Source organism: Lepus europaeus, chromosome 19, assembly GCF_033115175.1.
Source record: "Lepus europaeus isolate LE1 chromosome 19, mLepTim1.pri, whole genome shotgun sequence".
Classification (NCBI taxonomy): Eukaryota; Metazoa; Chordata; class Mammalia; order Lagomorpha; family Leporidae; genus Lepus; species Lepus europaeus.
In genome coordinates, this window is record NC_084845.1 from 44,261,286 (window position 1) to 44,283,176 (window position 21,891).

Genomic DNA, 21,891 nt, shown 5'->3' on the forward strand with positions numbered 1-21,891 from the left:
TATTAGCACAGTGCCTGGGGCCGGGCAAATGTGCTCCCCGCTGGAGAAAAGCCTGGGCTGCAGGCACAAAGAAATCTCCCCCAAACAACTGGGTTGTGATCATTGCGTTCAACAGTGTAGAAGTTTATTTCCCGCTCTTGGAAATGGCTGGTGGAATGGCTCGGCTCCGTGCAGCCCCACAGGGGCCCAAGTCTCTCTCCTTACCGCTCCCTGAGCCCCTTGAAGCTGGGTCGTGGACCACCAATGCTCTGACTCGGGACGAGGGAAGCAGTGAGCATGGGAGCAACACATCCAATGTGTTAGAGCTCAATTCTGTCAGTGAGCACATAGTCACGTGGCCTCTGAGCTGCAAGGGAGGCTGGGAAGTGTCACCTCTGGCTGGAAAACCATGTTCCCAACTATAGCTCTCTCTCTCTGCGGGTGCTGTGGGGAATGAATTCTTTCAGAGGCAGTCTCTGCTGTCACCTGTGTTGTTTATATGACAACTGCCACAACTACTCTGTTAAGCCCCATCTGTCAGAAGAGGGGGAAGTGCTGGTCTCTAAGCCTTGCCCTGTGCCCGGGACTAATGCTCGGTCCCTTGCCTGTTCCCTGGGCAGCTTCAAGAGTAGGAAGTGTGGGGACGCCTTCGCCGAAGCCCTCTCCAGGAGCTTGCCGACTCTGGGGAACTTGCAGAAGCTGGGGTGAGCCAGGACTCGGAACCACGGAGGGGTTTCAGCTGCGGATGCCTGCAATGCTCCCACCTCCTCCCAACTCTGCACAAGGAAGGTTCCTGGCCCACCCTCCTCCCGCCTCTATTCCTCCCCACCATCTTTGCTTGTCCTGTAGGTTAACAGGAAGTAAGATCACTGCCCGAGGCATCAGCCACTTGGTGCAGGCTTTGTCCTTCTGTCCACAGCTGGAAGAGATCAGGTGAGTGATCTCCAGGAAGGCCCACTGGCTGGGGGCTGGGCTGGGGTCTGCCTATCCCATCAGGGTCTGACCAGCAGTTTTTCAATGAGACCCAGAGAGGGAGGCATCAGTCCCAAAACTGAGTGGGGCTGAATCCCAAAGACAGCACAGAGCTTTCCTCATCTGATATTTTGGGCTGTCTGGGAGGAGCATGAAGCCCCCTCCTCTCTTTCTGTGACTCTGGAGAAGGGGTAGCCATGTGTGAACAGGCATCAGGCACTGTGGAGTTTCATCATGCATGAAACAGGCATCTTACATCCATGCACACATGTGTCTGCATATGTACAGAAGCGCACTCACCGCTCCAGTGTAGGCCCCACGAGCTTCTTCATCCGTGTTCAGTGCCTGAACACATTAGAGGCAAGTGCATACTAACGAACTAAGCACATTCATCCCCAAAATACTCTTGCCCACTGCCTGGGGCTGAGTGTTCTGGGGAGGGTGTGGCCAGCAGCTCTCTGGCAGGACCACCGCTGGCTTGTATGACCTCTGTGGGATTTAGGAGAGGCACCCCTCTGTGCAGGCAGAGGCAGCCCGGCACTAGGGCACGGCACCTGTTGTGTGTTACATGAGCTGCACCACAATCCCTACGTCCCCTCAGCTGCGTATCTTTGTACTGCAATCCCTGTGGTGTGGACAAAGGTTTGGAAATATTGAACTCGTCAACGCTTACTGTGCTTTCCCAGCCTCTCAGAGTGACCTTCTTCTCTTCTCCCACCCCCACCTTGGCTCTCAACCACTCTCCCGCCTTCAGCTCATCTGTTTCTCCAGCTAGGAACCCAGGCAGGGCCAGTCATGGGCACCACTGAATAGGTGGGGAAAGTGAGGTCAAAGGAGGGTGTGCTTGCCCTAGGGCTTTGGGTGAGTCAAGGTCGGAGCTTGGGCTGCATTTGGCAACTCCAGCATCCAAGTCTTGACCTTGCTCGGCACCTGGGGGCCGAGTCCCTGATGAACTCAAGCCTCGGGCCCACCCCAGACTGCCCTGGGGGCAGAGGGCTAGGAGTTCTAAGGCCTGTCATCTTGATCCCCTGGGCCAGCAAGCAAAAACTCCCCCACAGGGAAAGACATGAGGCCAGCACAAGGCTTTTCCTCCTACTGAGCCTGGGAGATGCCAGGGCACAAGTCACCCGCTTTTCTGGACCCTCTGTCCTGTGTTCAACACCTGAGAGTGGCTATGACTGTCACTTTCTTATGGGGGCTTCTAAGTGGCCCAGCCCCTAGGCTGAGCACCTGCTCCTGGGTCTCCCTGCAGCTTGCATGACAACCAACTCAAGGACCAAGAAGTTCTGGGCCTTGTGGAAGGGCTCCTTTGCCTTGCCCTGCTCCGGAAGCTTGAGTATGTAGTATTCCACCCCACCCCACCCCCGCCCAGTGCCTCTCCCTGCCTGAGTTACTCCTTCCCTTGAAAATTAAAGGAGGCCCGGGACCCATGGATGGGGGATTCACACCAACCCCTCTTTGCCCCATCACGCAGCCTGAGCCGCAACAGCATCTCTGTGTCGACTCTGCTGTGCCTGGTAAAGGTGGCGCTCACATGCCCTACCGTCAGAACTCTGCAGGTCAGGTGAGCAGCAGACATGGGACCCTGACCTTCAAGGGCTTGAGGAAAGAGTAGGGAGAAGTGGGGGGCATGAAGGGGGGGCTAGTCTGCGAGATCTATGTGAGTATGCCCGAGACTGCCTCTCACAACTGTATCTCCAGAAGCTGGCTCAGGCCTGGAGCCCGGCATGCACTAAGTGGTAAATGAGTGGGTGGAGCTCAGAAAAAGAGTAGGCGCAGGTCGCTGCCCATGGTGCTGAACAGCTTTGCCTATGTGAATCACCGGACGTGTTAGGTTGCACGTTTCCTAATCTTAAAATGCTCGGAACTCCTATTAAAACAAAACCCTCAGCATTCCTAACTCTTATTGCATTTCTTGTAAATTTTTTCCTGACTTTCCAAAGCAGGAATTATCAAGCAATGAGGTAGGATTGTACATGCCTGATTTGGAACATGTTTGCCATGTTTCTGTTTGTTTATTAAAGATTTACTTTATGGGGGCCAGCGCTGGGGTATAGCGGGTAAAGCCGCCGCCTGCAGTGCTGGCATCTCTTATGGGCGCCAGTTCCAGACCCGGCTGCTCTGCTTCTGATCCAGCTCTCTGCTATGGCCTGGGAAAGCAGTGGAGAATGGCCCAAGTTCTTGGGCCCCTGTACCCATGTGGGAGACCTGGGAGAGGCTCCTGGCTCCTGGCTTCAGATGGGCTCAGCTCTGGCTGTTGTGGCCATTTGTTGAGTGAACCAGTGTATGGAAGATCTCTCTGCCTCTACCTAGGCAGAGATACAGAGAGAGAGGGAGAGAGAGCGAGCATCCATCCATTGGTTCACTTCCAAAACGGCTGCGGCTGGTGCGGCTGGAGCTTCATCCGGGTCTCCCATATGGGTGGCAGGAGTCCAAGCACTTGGGCCATCTTCTCTTGCTTTCCCAGATGCATTAACAAGGATCTGGACAGGAGGTGGAGCAGCAGGGACTCAAACCTGTACCCATATGGGATGCTGGCATCCCAGGCAGCAGCTTAACCCACTGGGCCATGGTACTGGCCCCACAAGCTCTATCTATCTGTCAACCACAAGATCAATGCTATCGCATACTTGGGGCAGGAAGGGGTGTGCAGGTAGAGGGTGGAGCGTAGGTTTCTTTTCAGTCCACAGGTTTCACGGCTCTGTGTCTGACCCCGCAGGGAGGCAGACCTCATCTTCCTTCTGTCCCCGTCCGTGGAGACAGCTACGGAGCTACAAAGGTAAGAAGCAGGGAGGCATGGGGCTGGGCCCATTCTGAGACGCTGTCTCAGTAGCAGAGGGGATGAGAGCATAGGCAAAACTGGAATGGGGGATTCTTCCCGCTACAGTGGCTTTGAGAGATGAGTTACTGCTCAGAGCTGGCAAAGGATTTTCACTTCCTCTGACATTCGTGGAACCACATCTGGGCCCCGTGGTGAGGGGGTACCCCCAGAAGTCTCAGGGGAAACCAGACCTTAGGGGGCTACATGGAGAGGCTGGTAGACTGGCAAAAATCTGGGAAAACTCTGCCAACCGCAAAAATGGGGGGGCAATTATGGCACCCACTGCTCAGGGTTGCCCGGAGAATTAAATGAGCGAATACATGTGAAATGCCTTGAACACCGCTGGGATGCAGCCAGCAGTTGAATTCTGGCTGTTGCAGCCATGCGTGGATTCCCATGTGGCCGGTCTCGGCTGGGTGAGCAGAGCAAAGCTGCTTTCCTCTGCACGATGTTCGTCTGTACTCCTCTGCACTCCCCTCTGGCTGGGACTCAGACAGGTGATGTCGTGCGTCCTCCAGCAGGCTCTTTTGCTGTGCTGGGCCTCAGTCTCCTGATCTGTACAATGGCCCAGTCGGACCAGGTTGCTTCTCCCTCTGACTGTCTAGAGTTGTGATGCCCAATAGGACAGCCACTAGCCGCGTGTGACTGTTTAAATTTAAATGAAGAAAAATGAACATGTCCCCTCATCAGTTGCATTAGCCAAGGGAAGAGGCTTGGTCCATGAGACCTTGGACTCCTGAACCAGGCTGATGTCTGGTTTGTTCTTGCCAGGGCTCCAGACCTACAGGAAAATGTCAGCCGGAAAAAAGAGACTCGGACCAGAGGCCTGGCACTCAGGTACATCCGGGTGATATGTTGCCTTAAGGAGGATGATGGGGGGACGTAGGGGAGAGGGGTCTCTTCCCAGGGGAGGGGCCCATTTGATACAGGTACCCTGCCCTGGATCATCCAGCTACCAAGAGGTATGGCCAGGATTAGACCCCAGGTGTGTGTCCTGACTCCCCCAGCACTGGAGGGGACACAGGGTTGCCTTTCACCCTGAGCCCCTCTGTCCCCCATCCCTACCCCAGGCTCCAGAAGTGTCAGCTCAGGGTCCATCATGCAGAGATGCTCATAGCCCTGCTCCAGGAAGGCCCTCCCCTGGAGGAATTGGAGTGAGTATCCTGGGAAACACTGGGGCAGGGGACAGGAGGGGGAGTTGGGCACAATGGGCAGGGCCTCCCCTTTGGGTGGGTGGCGGGGCGGGCAAGGTGGCTTCATGCAGAACGTGGGGGAATCAGACAATTACATCAGCGGCTGAGCGCGCAGCCAAGGGCTTCCCTTCCATCGTCTTCTCACTCGGCGCTCACAGCCCTGTGATGTCACACTGTTGCTGTCCACCTTTCATAGAGGAGGCCATTGTGCCACAGAAAGGTCAATCTGCTCACGGTCACAGGTGGGAGGAGCCCAGGCCGGGGCAGGGGGGGGGGGCAGCTCCCAGCCTTGTCCTTACAGCCACTGCCGCCTCTGTCGTGGAGACGTGCCCCACCTGGGTACCCTGCTCCTTTGGAGAAACTCCCAGAGTGTGCAGCTCCTAGCAAAGCCGAGGAGAGTGTGGGGTTCGGGGGGCGCCCCCCAGGGCAGTCAGTCCTGGGAAATCTGCTCACGGCATGAAGGTAGAGTGAGGGAGGCCACAACCAGTATTGAGGTGAGCGGCCCCGCCAGGGGGACATGATTAACATTCACTTATGGGAGTGATGCTTTCGCTGGAGCCAGCGAGGGGCTGCGTAAGTGCCAGCAGTGGGCAGGGCTCCAGCCCTGCAGCCCAGGACATCAGGCCCCTGTGTCTCAGCCTCTCAGGGAACCAGCTGGAAGATGAAGGCTGTCGACTCCTGGTAGAGGCTGCTCCCCAGCTGCACATCGCCAGGAAGCTGGAGTGAGTGCCCACCGAGACAGACAGGGCCCTGCAGAGCCCCAGCTGGTCCCCGTGCCCACAGCCAGCAGCAATGGTGCTGGTCTGCTGGCCACTGTGCTTGCTGCCAGCCCCGGCAAAGCTGGGACGGTTGGACCACGCCTTGCCTTTGCCTCTGCTGAGCCCCCATCTTAGTTCTAATCACTTCACCCCTGTGCACACATGGACCGTGTCATGGAACACGTGTGTGGCCCAGCAGCGCTGTACCACATGGTCCATGGATCAGCCCAGAGTGGGGTAGATGGGCGTTGGGCTGTTCGATTGGGCTGTTGGGTTGGGAGGTGATATGTTAGGGTAGGGGTACCCTTCCATGGGGAAAGGGAGCTTCCTGAGGTGGCAAGAACCCTTGAGAGGCCCTGTTAGGGACCCAGGAGTGTTGCAGCCAACCGGCTGCTGAGCCATAAGGGGGGAGCCGCGGCTGGGTGAGATGGGGACCTTAGCACCTGCTGATGGCTGCCTCCCTCTTCCTCCCCACAGCCTCAGTGACAACGAGCTGTCTGTGGCTGGAGTGTCCTATGTGCTACGTGCTCTGAGCACCTGCTCGACCCTGGCAGAGGTGCACATCAGGTGGGAGCCCCCCGTGGCCCACTGTCACCTACCACTCCCCAGCCCGGAGCTCTGGGCTACCTTACCCTGATCTTGACAGTCAGGGCCCTGGGAACCCCTGGAAGAATCCACTGGTGCCCTGCCCGGAGCCTGCTAGAGCCACTGCACCTGTTGCCAGCACATGTGGGCGCTGGATGCTCACCACTTATGCCTCCCCTGGACAACTGCCCTTGGGGGGTGGGAGCCAGAGAGTGGCCAATGGCAGAGCAGGGGGCCCCACTCTCCAGACCCCTTGCCACAGGTGGCCCAAGCTTTGTCATGGCCTGTGTGTTCCAAGGCTCCCCTGGGATCAGTACCTGCCCCATTCACCTTCCCTGAGGCCCTTACCGGTTCTGCGCGGAGCAAGCCCCCAGCAGGTCGCATGTGCAAGTGACTGCTGCAGCGGGACCCCTGCCCCACCCACAGGCCTTGCTGGGCTGCACCCCCACCCCGCCCCAGAGGACCCCCTGCACATGGGACCACCATCTGGGAGGAGGGTGTCAGCGTTAAGAAGGCAAAATGGACTTTTTCTGTCAACAAGCCGCCTAAAAACAAAGCCTGCTCTGGCAATGGCTAAGTCTGCCGGACCTCTGAGTCGAGAGCTCAGGCCCCCGTGGGCTCACGGGAAAGTCAGTGCCCGCGGCTGCCACCGGAGGCAGAGCGATGGCACCTGGGAGGCTGCTCCAGGCCACGGTCAAAACCTGGCAGCCTCTCACCCCCTCGCCCCTCTCTTCTCTCGGCAGCCTGCTGCGCAAAACTGTGCTCCTCACCTTTGCCCACGAGCCAGAGGAGCAGGAGGGAGCCTGGGAGAGGTAGGGCCCCAGCTCCGCCCCCACGCAGCGCCGCCCCCTCCCTCACTGCCACAGCTTCCAGGGAGACCTAGCCGCCTGACAGGGGGTGCAGCCCTGAGGGGAGCGGGTCACAGGACACACTGCCCCCACCCAGAGAACCCGGAGGTGGTGTAGGCTGCAGGTGGCATCCCAGGTGGGGCTGACGGGGCCAGAGAATGATGCCAGGGAGGTTGGGGTCCTTCCTCCCGAACCCGGAGGACTACCTGGCCTGTAGCTCTGACACTGGTCAGAACTTTCGGCTCCCTTTGGCACATGGACCCTGTGGGAGGTGTTTGCCTCCACCAGGGTGCCTTCCCGGATTGCCCCAGCTCAGCACATGGGCGGTCTCAGCTCTCTGCTCCTTGGTGTCCATCACAATCAGGGTCTGAACTATTGAAGTCTTGGTTAGAGCTGGTGAGGAGGGGGAGGGGGAGGAGGAGGAGGAAGAGGATGGTGAGATGAATGACCACAGCGGCCAAGTTAATGGAGCACTTACCAAGTCTACACCAAGCCCTGACCTGAGGCAGTTTACACAGTTCTCCCAGCAGGAGGTTAAGTGATTTGTTCTGGGTCACGCAACCAGGACATAGAGAAGTCAAATCAGAACCAAAGCCCGCTGGCTCCCCGCTGAGGGCAGAGGCGGCCTGGTCGCGGGGAGGCGGGGTTGGACTGTGTAGGCATGGGTGAGATGGTGGCTCCGCTGGGTGTCCCTCCAGGGCGACATTTCTTGACAACCTCAGGTCCCAGATGCCTGCTGAGCTGCCCGTGGACTCCCGGAGGATCAGGTAGGGCATTGGCTTCCGAGTCCTGTGTGCGTTTCCTGCCTCTTTCCTGCCTCTGCCCCGAGCCCCGCGGGCTCCCTGGAGGGCACCGTGACCTGCTGTGTCCGGGAGTTTGATGTCACTTTCTCTCTCCTTACGGCCCCTGCCCAACCCACCCTGGATGGGGAACACCAGGCAGCCCCACAGGTCACCTTCCCCGATACAAGAGGAGTTGGGGCGCTCTGGATGGGGGAGGGAAGCATTGGGCCCCTCCTCTCCTGATCCTGGAGCGTCGATGCTCCTCTCTATTGTTCTGTCTGAATCTCCCTGCCTGTCTCTGTCTGTCTGTCTATCTGGGTGCCCCTCCTGTAAGCCTGGCTCTCTGCCTGTGCCGGGGGTGGCCGATGGGCCAGGTGCTACAGGGCTGTGGCTTTGCCTCCCACAGGCTGGCTCACAGCGGCTTCCAAGCCAAGCACCTGGAGCCGCTCTGCCGAGCGCTGGGAGAAAGCCGCTGCCTCGGTCCCCTGGGCCACCTCGAGTGAGTGCTCGCCAGCTGGCGGCTGGGGGGTGGGGCCGGGCCCATCCCTGTTGGGAAGATGTAGGTCAGCAGTTCTTTCTCCACTGGAGAACCTGGTGGAAGTGGGGACTCCTTCTCCCAAAACCGGAGTCCCTCACGTCTAACACCCACAGAAGCCTACCCGCAGCTCCCCAGGGGCCCAGGGACCTCAGGAAAGAATCTGGGGGTGGGGGCACCCCAGCTACCCCACTTGAGAGCTCCTGGGATCTGGCCTGGCTGCCCCAGCTGCGTCCCCAGTTTCTGAAGTCCCATCCCTGCAGCTGTGGGACAGTGCTGATGCCAGCTGCCCTGTGCGCATGCGTGTGCGCGCACACACACACACACACACACACGCTGTTAACTCACTTTCCGCTTGCAGCTTATCAGGCAACGCTCTGGGGGATGAAGGTGCCGCCCTGCTGGCTCAGCTGCTCCCAGGGCTGGGCCCCCTGCAGTCCTTGGAGTGAGTAGCGGGGTCCTGAGCAGAGTTCGGGGGTGGGGGTAATGGGGGGTCAGGAAGCCTGCTGGCCTCTCCCTTCCTCCTGGGGCTACACGGAAGATGTGAAGACCTCCTCGTCCTGTGTCAGGAGGCTGTGCTTGGCAGAGCCGCCCATGTGTAGATTCTCATTCAGAATCTGGTTCAAGGTTTCACTTCTTGCACCTGTCTCGGTGTCTCTGCACAGGCTCCCGGGGAGCCACTTGGGGCAGGGCAGGCCTCCGTCGTGTTGGAGGGGACCAGCAGGTGATTAACAGCTGGCAACCATCAGGGCCCAGGGTGCAGGGTACCAGGGTGCAGGGAGGGGCTCTGATGGGCCAGGAGCAGGGCAGGCAGAGGACCTGGGTGCAGAGGACACCCTCAGCGGGTACCCAGAGCTGCTGTGGGGCCCTGAGCACCTGCCGGAGCGAAGGGAGGTGTTCGGTGTGGGAGGGAGGCTGGCAGCCCCCAACTCTGCCTGCAGCAGGCCCCTGGTGCTCTTGGCTCCCACATCACTGCCCCTCCTCCTCTGGGCCAAAGTGAGAGGAGCCTGGGGAGACATCCTAGGCCCTGGGCCCCTGGCTGGCTCTGCCACTTCCCTACTGTGTGACCTTGGGTAAGTTCACCACCTCTCTGAACCCCGGGGAGCCTGCTGTGGCTGAGGAGCCTTCCTGCCCCGGAAGTCCTTCTCTGGGACGCTGGCAGGTGAAGGAGGAGGCCTCCCTTCCTGCTCAGAGCCAGCACCTGGCAAGAAAGGCGGGGCTTCCCTCAGCAGGCAGAGGTCTGCCCACTGAGCGCCAGGCACATCCCTGCGTGGCCTTGTTAGTTCTGTTTGCACCAGGCCGACCCAGGCCCTGGGCAGGTCCCCCGTGCCTGAGGAGCTGACATTAAATGACAAACAGAGCATCGTGCCGACTGAGAGGCCAGAAGGGCAGGGAAGCCTCCCGTGTTTTTGAACAAGAGGCCCCACTTCCTCATTGTGCACTGCGTACCGACCTTGCTTCACAGGCAGGGAAACTGAGGCCCTGCCCTGGCCCAGACACCCTCCTTAGTTCTTCCCAGACCTAGGGAGCCGTGAGTTCTAGTCTCAGCTCTGTCGCCAGCTGTCTCATTACTTGGGCAAGGCCTTGCTTCTCGCCGGGCCTCAGTTTCCCTCTCTGTGCAAGCAGGAGGCAGAAGCAGGCTCGGGGGTCCTGTTGTCTGGAGCCAAGGGCAGCCCTCCCCTGCCCTGTACTCTAACCGCAGGAGGGCAGATGGAGCCCTGGGTGGCCTCCCTCACTGTCACACCTCTGGTCTGCAGCTTCAGCGAGAACGGCTTATCCCTGGACGCTGTGTTCAGTCTGGCCCGGTGCCTGTCTACCGTGCAGTGGGCTGCCCACTTGGACATCAGGTGGGTCGGCCTCTCTCCCCCAACTTGGGCCCTCATCTTTCATGTTCTCTATGTACCCTGCTTAGGGCCTTAGGCAGTTCCTGGTCCAGTGAGCTTGCAATGGTGATGCTGATGGAAGGGAGGGAAGGGGGCGGCCCTAGGGCCATTCAGATTTCTCCAAATGCACCATGGGCCACATCCATCAATGTTCCTTTCCTCTGGGATGTGTCCTCTGAGAGTTTTAAGCAAAATGGGAACTCTCTGGAGGCCACTGGGTGCCCAAGGACCTGACTTAATTGTGGATGATAAGTTGATGAGAATATAGAGGGAAAGGCACAGGCAGCCACGCCAGCCCACACGCAGGTACGTGGGGCATCCATGGCACAGGGGAGAGCGCTCCTCTCCTTCCCCATGGATCCCCAGGAGCGGGCTGTGCTGTAGCACGTGGACCAGGCTTGGCTACTTGGAGTGCATCCCGGATCCTCTCTGCCTCAGTTTCCGCGTCTGTAAAATGGAGCTGCGAAGGATTCCTTCCCTTAGTTTTATTGTGAGAGTCAAACGTGACGATGTGGGCGGAGGGCTTTGCAGGTGCCTTGACAGCCTAGGCTGCTGAGGAGGCAGCCTCCTCCCCAGCCCCCCACCCCTCCCTCATCACCTGCCCCATAGGCCCTTGCTCCTGCCTGGGAGGAGGTCCACGCCCTTTCTCAGGCGGCTGCCTCCGTTCTGCTTGCAGCTTTAGGAGTCAGAGCATCCTCCTGAGAGGTGACGAGCCAGGCAGGTGAGCCCTGGAGGTGGGGTGGGCTTCCCTCTCCTCCCCGCCAGCCCCAGACCCCTGCTGACCGAAGCCCGCACCTGGGGTTAGTCGCTGCTTCTGCTCCCACCTGCCCCTTCGAAACAGCACTCAGCTGCCTTCAGTCTGCCTTGGATGAAGTCAACATGGGTGGGAGGGACGCAGGCTCCGAGCAGGTGCTCCGGGTTGCTGCTGTGTGGGAGGGGCTGGGGGAGCAGCTGTGGGTCTGCGACTCAGGACCCTCCGAGCCTAGAGCCCCTGCTGTCTCAGCTGCCGCCTAGTAGGCACGGGCGTCCTGGTCCAGACAAGACCGCGGGGCGGAGAGGGTTTGCAGCTGATGTGCGCGGAGGATGCCCTGCCCTCCAGGTGGGCTGAATGAAGCACTGCCCATAGCTGGGAGGTGTTGCTTCCCCAGCCAGGGACTGTTTCTAGGGACCCTCTGGCTTCTTGTGGCAGAAGAACAGGGGCACAGGGAGGCGGAGTTGGTGTGGATGCCAGGCTGGTGGCCAGAGACGAGGGGCCTGTCCTGGCAGCCCTCACGTGGACAGAGAAGCTGCTGGCTTCTTGCACTCTGGCTTCTCTTCACTGGGCCTCAGTTTCCCCACCTGTACAAAAGAGGAGCTGGGCTGGGGTCTAGAGATTTGGTGGTCTCTAGGCCCCCTCCCAGAACCCAGAACTGCTGAGGCTGGGAGCCCAGTGTGGATGACTTGAACTTTCCTTCCCAAACCGCTTGCCCACCCCAGGGAGGCGCTGGCTGCCGGCCCTCTGCCAGACTACCCAGCTGGAGCCCAGCTGCTGGGGTTCAGACCGCGCCACGGCCCCAGGAGCTTTCGGTACGGCCTCACTGCTTCTCCTTCGGGGACGGGGAGTGGGCGGGTCTGAGGGAAGAGAGCATTTGAACAAGGGGGGAGAAAGAGGGACCAGTGGGAGGGCTGCAGCCCCCAGCGTTCTCCGTAGGGAGGGGATTCCACGAGCTGGACAGCGCGGCACTCCCTGGGCTGGGGACAGGGAGATGGTTTTCACCTCGGGCCTCCTGGGTTGCCGTCTGCTTTAAGGGGCACCCATTGTCCCGAAAGAAAAGAGCTGCCCCCTCCTCCAGTGTCTTACCCATCCGCAAGAAAGCTGGTGGGGGTCACCGTTGTGGAGGAGTGGGTTAAGCCACAGCTTCCAACGCCAGCTCCCATGTCAGAGTGCTGGTTCGAGTCCCGGCTCCTCCCTTCCCATTCAGCTCCCTGCTAATGCACCTGGGAAGGCAGCAGATGATGGCCCAAGTGCTTGGCCCCTCCCACCCATGTAGCAGATCCGGATGGAGTTCCTGGCTCCTAGCTTCAGCCTGGCCCAGCCCTAGCTCTTGTGCGCATCCAGGGAATAAACCAGTGGAAAAAAGAGTTTCTCTCTCTCTCCCTCCCTCCCTTCCCCTCTCCCCCTATCACTCTGCCTTTCAAATGAATAAAATAGATCTTTAAAAAAGAAAGATAGGGGTGTGGGGAGAAGGCTTTCATTGGAGGCTGTCCCAGCTCTGCTGCGAGGGGCTCCTGGGACGCTCCCCTCCCCTGAGAGAGAGGCTGGGGCCTGGACAGAGTCACCGCAGCTGGGCAGGGGGATGCAATCCAGCGTGGCCAGAAGACAGGAAGCATGGAGGTGCATGAGGCCCTGAGGAAGGCCTGTCTCTTTCCGCCTGCGGGCAGTGGGGAGCCGCAGAGGGGTTTACTCAGCGGTAGAGCTGAGACATGGCGGCGGTCCCCCGGGAGCCCCGCTGTGGCTCCCAGCGGTGGGAGAGGAGAGCAGCCTGCAGAGGCAGGAGCCTGTGGTCTACATGGGAGAAGGAGACAGCTGGGTCGGGCAGGAGCCCTGGGCCGTCTCTGATCCCTGTCCTGCCCCTTTGCAGCCTCAGCGAGTGTCAGCTGGAGCCCCCGAGCATCACCTGCCTCATCACGGCTCTGCAGGAGTGCCCAGGGCCACTGGAAGTCCAGTAAGTGATGGGGGCACGGCCCCGGGACCCAGGAGGGGGTGCTGGGAGAGGCCAGGTGAATGTCCCCAGCCCAGGGCCCCACATGTTTCCTGTACAGAGAGACGGCTCAGTTCTTACCTTCTCCATCCACTCAGCTCCCCAGGAGCTCTGCTGGCCGCACCCTTGGGGCCCCATCTGAGTCCTTGACCAGGGGCTACCTTGGAATCAGGAGTTCTGCTCTGCCCCTGGGAGCCACCTAACTTTGGGCAGAGGGTTTTCACCTCGGGCCTCCTTATGGCAAAACCAGTGTCCCCTAGACAACCTCTTCCTGTCGTCACATCAGCGCTGTCCCCTGTCCACTTGACATTTGCATATTCGGTTTGTACCTACAGCTTGAGTATCCCTCATCCAAAATGCATGGGACCAGAAGTATTTCAAGTTTGTTTTTTTTTTTTTTTTCACATTTTACACTATCTGCATATGCCTAAGAAGTTGAGTGGGGGTGGGGCCCGAGTGTGTGCGTCTCTTAGACCTTCCGTGCATGGCTTGAAGGTAACTTTATGCAGCTTTGGTGCGCCTGGGTTTTCACCATGCGGCATCCCCTGAGACAGCTGTGGAGTTTTCCACTCATGCTCACAAAGCCCCACCCGTGAAGCACTTCTCAGCTCGGACTCGGGCCGCTCAGCCTGTGTGTGCAGTTGCCCATGGGCTGCTGGCTACAGTTTCGCTGTCATCACACCTTACGTGTTTTCCGTTTTGCTACAGTTTCCAGCTCCCTTCCGGCACACCATCCCAGCCCTTCCAACAAGATCCTCCCTGTTGAGCCCTGTGCGTTTCCTTCCTGTCACCTTTTCCAGGTTCAAACGCAGGCCAAGAGGGAGGGTGCTTAGACGTTGTTTGATAGCCCATGTGTGATCTCTGCCACTAGCTCTAGTCTCACTACAACGTGGCTTTCCCTGAACACGTGGGTCCCATTCATTTTGTTAAGCTTTATTGGAGCTGGTGTTGTGGTGTAGTGGGTAAAGCTGCCGCCTGCCAAGCCAGCATCCCACATGGCCACCAGTTTGTCCCGGCTCTACTCCCAATCCAGCTCCCTGCTAATGTACCTGGGAAAGCAGTAGAAGACCCCTGCCACCCATAGGGGAGACCCAGAAGAAACTCCTGGCTTCAGATTGGCCCAGCTCCAGCTGTTGTGGCCATTTGGGGAGTGAACCAGCAGATGGAAGTTCTTTCTGTCTCTCCTCTTCTTGCTGTCACTCTGTCAAATAAATCAATGAATCTTTTAAAATAAGATTGATTGATTGATTTGAAAAGCAGAGTGACAGAAAGGGAGAGACCGAGATCTTCCATCTGCTGATTGGGCTAATATATATATTGGCCCCTATAGCCCTACATATTGGGCTAAGGCAGCATTCTTTCTTTAGCAAGTGCGTTCCTGGCCCATGCATCTCATGGGTCCACAGAGAATCCCGCTAGCCCATTGAGTTTGGGAAATGGTCTGTGTGAGCCCCTTGGAAATTCACACCACACAGCAGCGACCAGTCCAAGGCTCTGGGAAGTCCCACAATAAAGACAACGGCTTCATCTGGCTTAGCCCAGGTCTTTCCCTTCCTGCAGCCCCAAGGCTAACTCAAGGATCCAACACTGGGGGGGGGGGGGGATGTTCCTGGTCACTCTGGCCGGGCCCTGTCTCCAGGCTGTGGGGTGATACTCCTGGCTTTTCTGGAAGGTTCCTTCACCTTATTCAAATGCTTTGTTTCACAGATTGTCCTGTGAGGCCCTGAGCGAGCAGGGCCTGGAGACGCTGCTGTGCTGCCTGCCCCGGCTCCCCCAGCTGCGGCTGCTACAGTAAGACTCAGCTTCTGTCCCCTGTTCCCTGTGCCTGGGACCCAGAGGCGCCCGCTTCTCGAAGCCCACCTCTTTCCCCCATGGCCCCTCCCATTCTTTCTTGCCTGGTCACAACTGGGGACTCAGATCTGCTTCTAGCTGTGCTCAAATATTTTTTCAGCCTCCAAGGGACTTATGTGTCCCCTCTGGGCCTCAGTTTCCTCATCTGACAAATGGGCTTGGTATTTCCCAGCCCCTCCCCAGGATTGGAACTCAAGCAAGACAGGTGCAGAAAAAGCCCCCTGGAGAACGGGAGGCCTGTGACCAGTGAGCTCTCGTGATCTCCCCACCCACAGCCAGGCCACCCTTGTGTGGGTGGGTGGGTGACACACTTTTTGAAAGGTCATCATGTCATTCATTTCACAGTGAGCCCCAAGGTATTTAAAACCCTCTTTTCTAATTTCAGCTCAGTTAGGATTTGAAAGGGATTTTCTTTAAATATTCCTCAAGCAGGAGAGAAAGCAGCTGCAGCTGAGATGGAAAGACAGCAGGAAACTGAATCATCACATTAATGATGGCAGCGCAGGTGCTAAGGCCAAGCCCCTGTCGGGGGGCCTCAGGTGGCGCCTGTCATCTCCAGCATCTCACTTCACTGGGATCTGGTGGAGAGGGAGAGAGGAGACAGTTGACAACAGGTGCAAAGCAACACGGGCCACCCAACGGCACCCCCGGTGGCCCCGCTGTGCCCAGAAAGGGCTCCTGGCCACAGAAAGTGGCAGACCAGAGAGGGGTTTCTCTATGCCTGTCCCACAGCAACAGCCCATACCTCCTCATCTGTCCTTGGGGTCGGGTGGCCAGCCTGACCCTTGCCAGGGCCTAAACTTTGTGTTCCTCAACCCATAGTGGCCGTGCACCTGCAGGGAGCTGCAGACACAGCAGAGAAAAACGGGAAACCAGGGACTGACATCTCGGAGCCCCTCTTGTAGTAGAGGGGGCTACACAGTGAGCAAAGTACAATCAAGTTAGAGGAATGCAGCATGCTGTCAGGTGTCTTCCCAGGTGACGGGGAAGGAGGGGCTAGCGAGGTGATTGAGAGGATGGCTGAGTAATCAGGGCTGCTACCTGGAGGAGGAGAGGGAGCCAGCCTTGGGGAGAGCAGGGAACCACGTTCCCAGCAGAAGGAGCAGAGAGTGTGAGTGTCCCCCTGAGGCCTGATTGAGCCCTGTGACTTCCAGGAACAGCCTGGAGCACAGTGGCTGACGGGGTGACAGTGCTAGGGGAGGAGGTGGAGAGAGATGGGCCAGAACCGGCCCACAGTGCCTGGGAGCCCTGGCCTGGAGCTTGGGTTTTGGTCCAGGAGAACCTGAAAGGCTTTGCCAGGGTCAGTCTGCTGGGTGGCGAGGCCTGGAGGAGCTGTGTGCAGCCAGGGTGAGATGTGGGGGCTGCTGACTGGTTTGGGGGTGTGAGGATACAGAGAGGATCTCGGCCGGCGGAGGGTTTGTGGGGCAAGGGAAGCTCAGAGGTTAAGGAAGCCCCCAAGGACAGGACGGCCCTGTCTCCCTCTCGGGGTCATTGCAAGGCCTGGCGAGTGGAGGCGTGGCTGCTGCTCCCCTCCGCTCAGGCTCGGGACACGCCCCCATCCCCGTGCTGCTGAGGCTCCCACACTCTGCTCCAGGGGCCTCGCATCGCCCCTTCTCAGCGAGGACTCACCTGTGGGATCCGTGCTGTGGGTGACACGGCACGCGCGGGCATCATGCAGACAGCACCCAGCTGGAGCTCATTAAAGCCTCCAGCACCCCGAGAGGAGGGTCTCACGTGATCAGATGAGGAAACGGGGCTCAGAGAGGCTACGTGACTTGTGCAAGGCACACAGCCAGTAAACAGAACTGGGCTGCAGTCCCAAGTCTGCCCGTCCCCCCGAGTCCTGCTGCGTCCCCCCTGGGCTCCGTGCTTTTCTCCTTTTTGCCGGCTGAGCTGCCGGCCCTTCCAGGTTCCTTGTCCGCTGACCCCACTTGGCTCTGCCCCCGTCCTTCTCAGGCTGAGCGAGACGGGCCTGACCCCGCGAAGCCCCTTCCTGCTGGCTGATGTCTTCAGCAAGTGCCCACGGGTTCAGAAGGTGGAGCTCAGGTGGGCATCGCCATGGGCCAATAGGACTGGCGTTGGGAGGGTTGGGCCTAGTTAGTGGGTGAGAGCGGGCAGGATGAAAGTGATAGGATGCAAGGCGGAGACTGGCTTCTGGAGGTTGGGGACCTGCCCCCCCTGGAGTGTCCTGGGGCTGTGTCCAAGGGTGGCTGACCAGGTGCTGCTGTGTTTCCAGGTCCCTGCGTCATGCGACACTGCTCTTCAAGTCTAGCGAGGAGCAGGGAGGGGTGTGCTGCAGGTAAGCCCCCCTGAATGGTGCCCGGGCAGCAGGTGGGTATTGGGGGCCAGAGCAGAGGCCAGGCTTCCTGCCACGGGGTGTTTCCCTGGAATGACCCTGCACAGGGACCTGTTTTGCCCACCACAAAGAAACACAAGTCCAGAGAGGGCTGTGCTTTGGGCAAGCACAAACAGAGTCTGCATCAGCCTGGATCAGCACTCAGAGGGCCCGGGGCTATGGAGAGGGCTTCACAAACCGCCCACTGGCTTCTAAGTCCCAGTCCACAGGCGCCTGGGACATGGACAAGGTGACCTTGGGCAAGCCACCCCTCCACTCTGAGCCTCTGCAGCTGCAGGGGGCGCTACAATATCAGAGTGTTTGTGAGGAGAAATAAAGCAGGTGCACAGCAAAGGGTTCTCACGGATGCACCTGCCCTTCCCAGCCAAGGCCTGGACCGGTGCTCGGTGGGTGGCTCAGGATGACAGGAAGGAAGACATTGCACTGGGGAGTGGGACAGTGAGGCGAGAGGACAACCTCTGAATGCAGGGATGATGTTTCTAGTAAGCATTCAATGCCACTGGCTCTCCATGAGACCTCAGGCCAGCCCCTTCCAGCTGCGAAATAAACGAAATAAATGAGAAATAGAATAGCTGACATTTGCAGAGAGCTGCCCTTCTGCTGGCCTTATGCAAATCCGCTCGGATAAGCCTCCCAGCTGTGGTCACGCAGCAGGAAGGGGTGGAGCTGGGACTTGACCGCAGGCCGTCAGTCTGATTGCGCTGCTTGGCTGCAGCCCTGCGAGCTTTTTCTGTAAAAGCCTCGGTAGTGAAAACCGGGGTTGTGCAGGCCAGGCGGCGTCTGTGGCAGCTGCTGAGTGAATCGGGATTCGTGGCTCTGCAACTCGAATTTCCTATAACGCTTGTGTCATGGGACATGACTCTCGGCTTGCTTTCTCAACCATTTGGAAACCTAGATGCCATTCTCAGCTTGCCGGCCCTGTGACAACAGGAGGCTGAGGGCCGTGGTTGAGCCAAGACCTAGCCCAACGGCACCCTGACTTGATAGTTTCCAAGTCCGCATTTTCCAAAATGCAGGACACAGGCCAGGAGGGGTGACTTTTAGGAGGCTAGCTCCATGCCGCTGGACCCCTTGGTGAGATTGCTAATTCCCCCTCCTGCTGAGGGCCCAGGGTCTCCACTGCCTGCCTGTGTGTCTTCCACACGTAACACTTGCTAAGCTCCATTTTTAACAGAGAGCCTTCAGCAGGTGTCAATGGCCTCAATTTTTTAAAGATTAATTTCTTTAGACACATAAAAATTGTACTTATGGGCGCCCATGTGATGTTTTGCTGTACGGATACGTGGTGTGGCGTCCCATCGGAGTAAGAATAGTTATCTCCTCAAACATGTGGCTCCAGTTTTCAAAAATTGTTTTAAATTTTTATGTATTTGAGAAGGAGAGAGAGAGAGAGAGAGAAAGTGAACAAGCAAGCTCACTCGCGAGAGCTCACTCGTGAGCTCCGATTCACTGGTTCACTCCCCAGTTGCCCACAGCAGCCAGGGCTGGGCTGGAGCCAGAGCCCAGGAGGTGAAGTCAGGTCTCCTGGTTGGGTGGCAGGGACCCAGTTACCTGAGCCTCACCTGCTGCTTCCTGGGCTCTGCACTGGCAGGGAGCTGGGGGTGGGATCCCAGGGCTCCGAGGCGGGACTGCCCCCCGCGGCTTCAGTTCACTGTGAATAGTTCACTTGGGTTCTCGTGCCGTGCTCTGTACAGTGATGATTTTCCTTCTAAGTTATCAATACCAAGTTTCCTTTCACAATAAATGTATTTGGTAAAAAGAGTGAGGTGGTTTAAGGAAAATATGAAGTAAATAAGACTATAATAGGGAATTTAGGAATATGGAAAAGTGAATTAGGAGTAATGGGGATAAAAATGTAATATATTGAGCTTAGGAACTTGCTGATTTCAAGATTTTTAAAAATTGCTCATTAGCCTTAGCCCCTTCGTTTACCATACTATGTGATCTCTTGTTAGCCTCTCAAAGGCAGACTATTGCTTTAAATCCCGCATTAGAGGCTGGTGTTGTGGTACAGTGGGCTAAGCTGCCGCCTGCAACACCAGCAGCCCGTATCAGAGCACCAGTTCGAGTCCCAGCTGCTCTGCTTCTAGCCCAGTTTCCTGCTAATGGACCTGGTAAGGCAGCAGATAATGGCAAGTGCTTGGCCTCTGCTACCCACATGGTGCACCAGGATTGAGTTCCTGGCCACAGGAACACCTGCTTTGACACCTGCTGAAGGCTCTCTGTTAAAAAGGGAGCTTAGCAAGTGTTACGTGTGGAAGACACACAGGCAGCCAGTGGAGACCCCTGGCCCTCAGCAGGAGGGGGAATTAACAATCTCACCAAGGGGTCCAGCGGCATGGAGCTGTTGTAGCAATTTTTAGGCGTGAATCAGCAGATGGAAGATCTCTCCTGCTCTTTCTACCTTTCAAATACACAAATAAATCTATTTTTAAAAACAAAACCAGTATTAGTAGCTCTCATCACCCTTATTCTCCCCTACCCCACCTGCTATGTCTGTTAGGGGAAGGATGACAGGGAAGGGAGGTTCTAAACCTGAAAATAAGCTGTAGTTCAACTTGAACTTGAACCAGAATCGTCTGGAGGACCTTGCCCCGATTCAGTGGATTTGGCTGATGTCACAGAATTAGCATCTCAAGTTCCCAAGGGATGCTGATGTGGCTGGGGTTGGGGCCACAGAGGGAGGCTGTGAACCCCAGTGGGGTCTGCTGTGGGGGTGGGAGCCGTGGGTGCTGGCTGTTCACAGAGGATGCAGGCTTGGGTGTGGTCTCACCTAGAAGTTCAGAGGCAGCGCCCTGGCCTGGCCAGGTAGAGGTGGTTCAAGTGGCGTAACCCCTTCCCCCTGCCTGTGCCCCCACTGATCCCTGCCCTGCAGGTTCACCGGCTGCGGCCTCAGCCAGGAGCACGTGGAGCCGCTGTGCTGGGTGCTGGGCAAGCGTGAAGACCTGTGCCAGCTGGAGTAAGTGGGGGAGGAGAGCAGGGAGGCGCTGGGAGGGCCGAGTGTGGGTGTCCACTGTGCAGGTGCGCTGGTGGTGTTTTTCTGCAGCTCCCAGGACCGGCTGTCACAGGGTGCCTGGGACCCCGGTCACATTGTACTTCTTATCTTTTCAACTAATTTTTTTAGAGCTTATTTAAAGGGGCCAGTAGTTTGTGGTACAGCAGGTTAAACCCCCGCCTGCAATGCCAACATTCTATATGGGCACTAATTCTAGTCCCAGCTGCTCCACTTCTGATGCAGCTCCCTGCTAATGCACCTGCGGGAGCAGCAGAAGATGGCCCAAGTGCTTGGGCCCCTGCACCCATGTGGGAGATCTGTATAGCGTCCCTCGCTCCGGGCTTCAGCCTGGTCCAGCCTTGGCTGTTGTGGCCATTTGGGGAGTGAGCTGGGGATAGAAAATTCTTTCCCATGCTTGTGTGCATGCTCTGCCTTTCAAATAAATAAACTAGATCTTAAAAAGAAAATAACGTTTACTTTTTAAAAAGATATTTATTTGAGAGGTAGAGTTACTGACAGGGAGAGACAGAGAGAGAGAGGTCTTCCATCCACTGGTTCACTCCCCAAATGGCCACAACTGCCAGAGCTGTGCCGATCCGAAGCCAGAAGCCAGGAGCTTCGTCTGGGTCTCCCACGTGGGTGCAGGGGCCCAAGGACTAGGGCCATCTTTCACTGCCTTCCCAGGCCATCAGCAGAGAGCTGGATCGGAAGAGGAGCAACCAGGACTCGAACAGGTGCCCATTTGGGATGCTGCCGCAGATGGAGGCTTAGCCACTTAGCCACAGTGCTGGTTCCTCATTTACTTTTTTGAAAGGCAGAAAAACAGATAGAGAGACAGAGATAGAACTCCTTCCTCTAGTTCACTCCCCAGATGCCCACAGCAGCCAGGACTGGGCCAGGCCAAAGCCAGGAGCTTGGAACACCATCCAGGTCTCCCGTGGCTGTGGCAGGGACACAAGCGTATGGGCCGTCTTCAGCTGCCTCGCAGGACGCACGTGAGCAGGGAGCTGGAATCGGGAGCAGAGGACTCAGGACTGGAACCAGGCACTCTGAGAGGAGCTGCAGACATCCCAAGAGGCGTCTTAACCTCTGTGCCTACCACCAGCCTGAGGGCTCTCACCTAGGGCGTCCCCGTAGCCAGCCCCACTCCCACTGGCATGGAGCCAGTTTCCCGGAGGCCCTCGGCCTCGTGACGATCGGGGATGCTCAAGCTCTGCTGGCAGACAGGGATGAAAATGTAGGGAGGGTGGGGTGCCTGGCAGGTGGTCACAGCACCAGATGCCTTTACCTGAGGAGGGACTCAGAGCCGGCCAAGTGGGGACGCGCAGGCTCTTGTGTTGTTGAGAGGGTAGCCCCCTCATGGGTGGAAAAACACTAATAGCTGTCATCCATGGAGTGCTTTCCCCACTATTCTTTTTATACATGCTCTTTTATCTTTCTTTTTTTTTCATTTATTAAACTTTTATTTAATGAATAGAATATAAATTTCCAAAGTACAGCTTATGGGTTACAATGGCTTCCCCCCTCCCATAACTTCCCTCCCACCCACAACCCTCCCCTTTCCCGCTCCCTCTCCCCTTCCATTCACATCA

The 21,891-nt window shown here is 57.8% G+C and overlaps 1 protein-coding gene across 1 annotated transcript in view; it reads left to right on the forward strand.

The window, feature by feature from the left end:
* NLRC5 (NLR family CARD domain containing 5) overlaps positions 1 to 21,891 on the forward strand; it is an 81,268-nt gene that overhangs the window by 37,924 nt on the left and 21,453 nt on the right. The window contains exons 8-28 of the mRNA XM_062176900.1: positions 600 to 683; positions 829 to 912; positions 2,204 to 2,287; positions 2,426 to 2,515; positions 3,671 to 3,730; positions 4,544 to 4,609; positions 4,843 to 4,926; positions 5,604 to 5,687; positions 6,201 to 6,290; positions 7,052 to 7,120; positions 7,855 to 7,923; positions 8,345 to 8,437; positions 8,835 to 8,918; positions 10,231 to 10,320; positions 11,033 to 11,077; positions 11,833 to 11,922; positions 12,978 to 13,061; positions 14,805 to 14,888; positions 16,905 to 16,994; positions 17,185 to 17,247; positions 20,180 to 20,263. Of these exons, the coding sequence (XP_062032884.1) occupies positions 600 to 683; positions 829 to 912; positions 2,204 to 2,287; positions 2,426 to 2,515; positions 3,671 to 3,730; positions 4,544 to 4,609; positions 4,843 to 4,926; positions 5,604 to 5,687; positions 6,201 to 6,290; positions 7,052 to 7,120; positions 7,855 to 7,923; positions 8,345 to 8,437; positions 8,835 to 8,918; positions 10,231 to 10,320; positions 11,033 to 11,077; positions 11,833 to 11,922; positions 12,978 to 13,061; positions 14,805 to 14,888; positions 16,905 to 16,994; positions 17,185 to 17,247; positions 20,180 to 20,263 (1,671 nt within the window). The remainder of the gene's footprint in view (positions 1 to 599; positions 684 to 828; positions 913 to 2,203; positions 2,288 to 2,425; positions 2,516 to 3,670; positions 3,731 to 4,543; positions 4,610 to 4,842; positions 4,927 to 5,603; positions 5,688 to 6,200; positions 6,291 to 7,051; positions 7,121 to 7,854; positions 7,924 to 8,344; positions 8,438 to 8,834; positions 8,919 to 10,230; positions 10,321 to 11,032; positions 11,078 to 11,832; positions 11,923 to 12,977; positions 13,062 to 14,804; positions 14,889 to 16,904; positions 16,995 to 17,184; positions 17,248 to 20,179; positions 20,264 to 21,891) is intronic.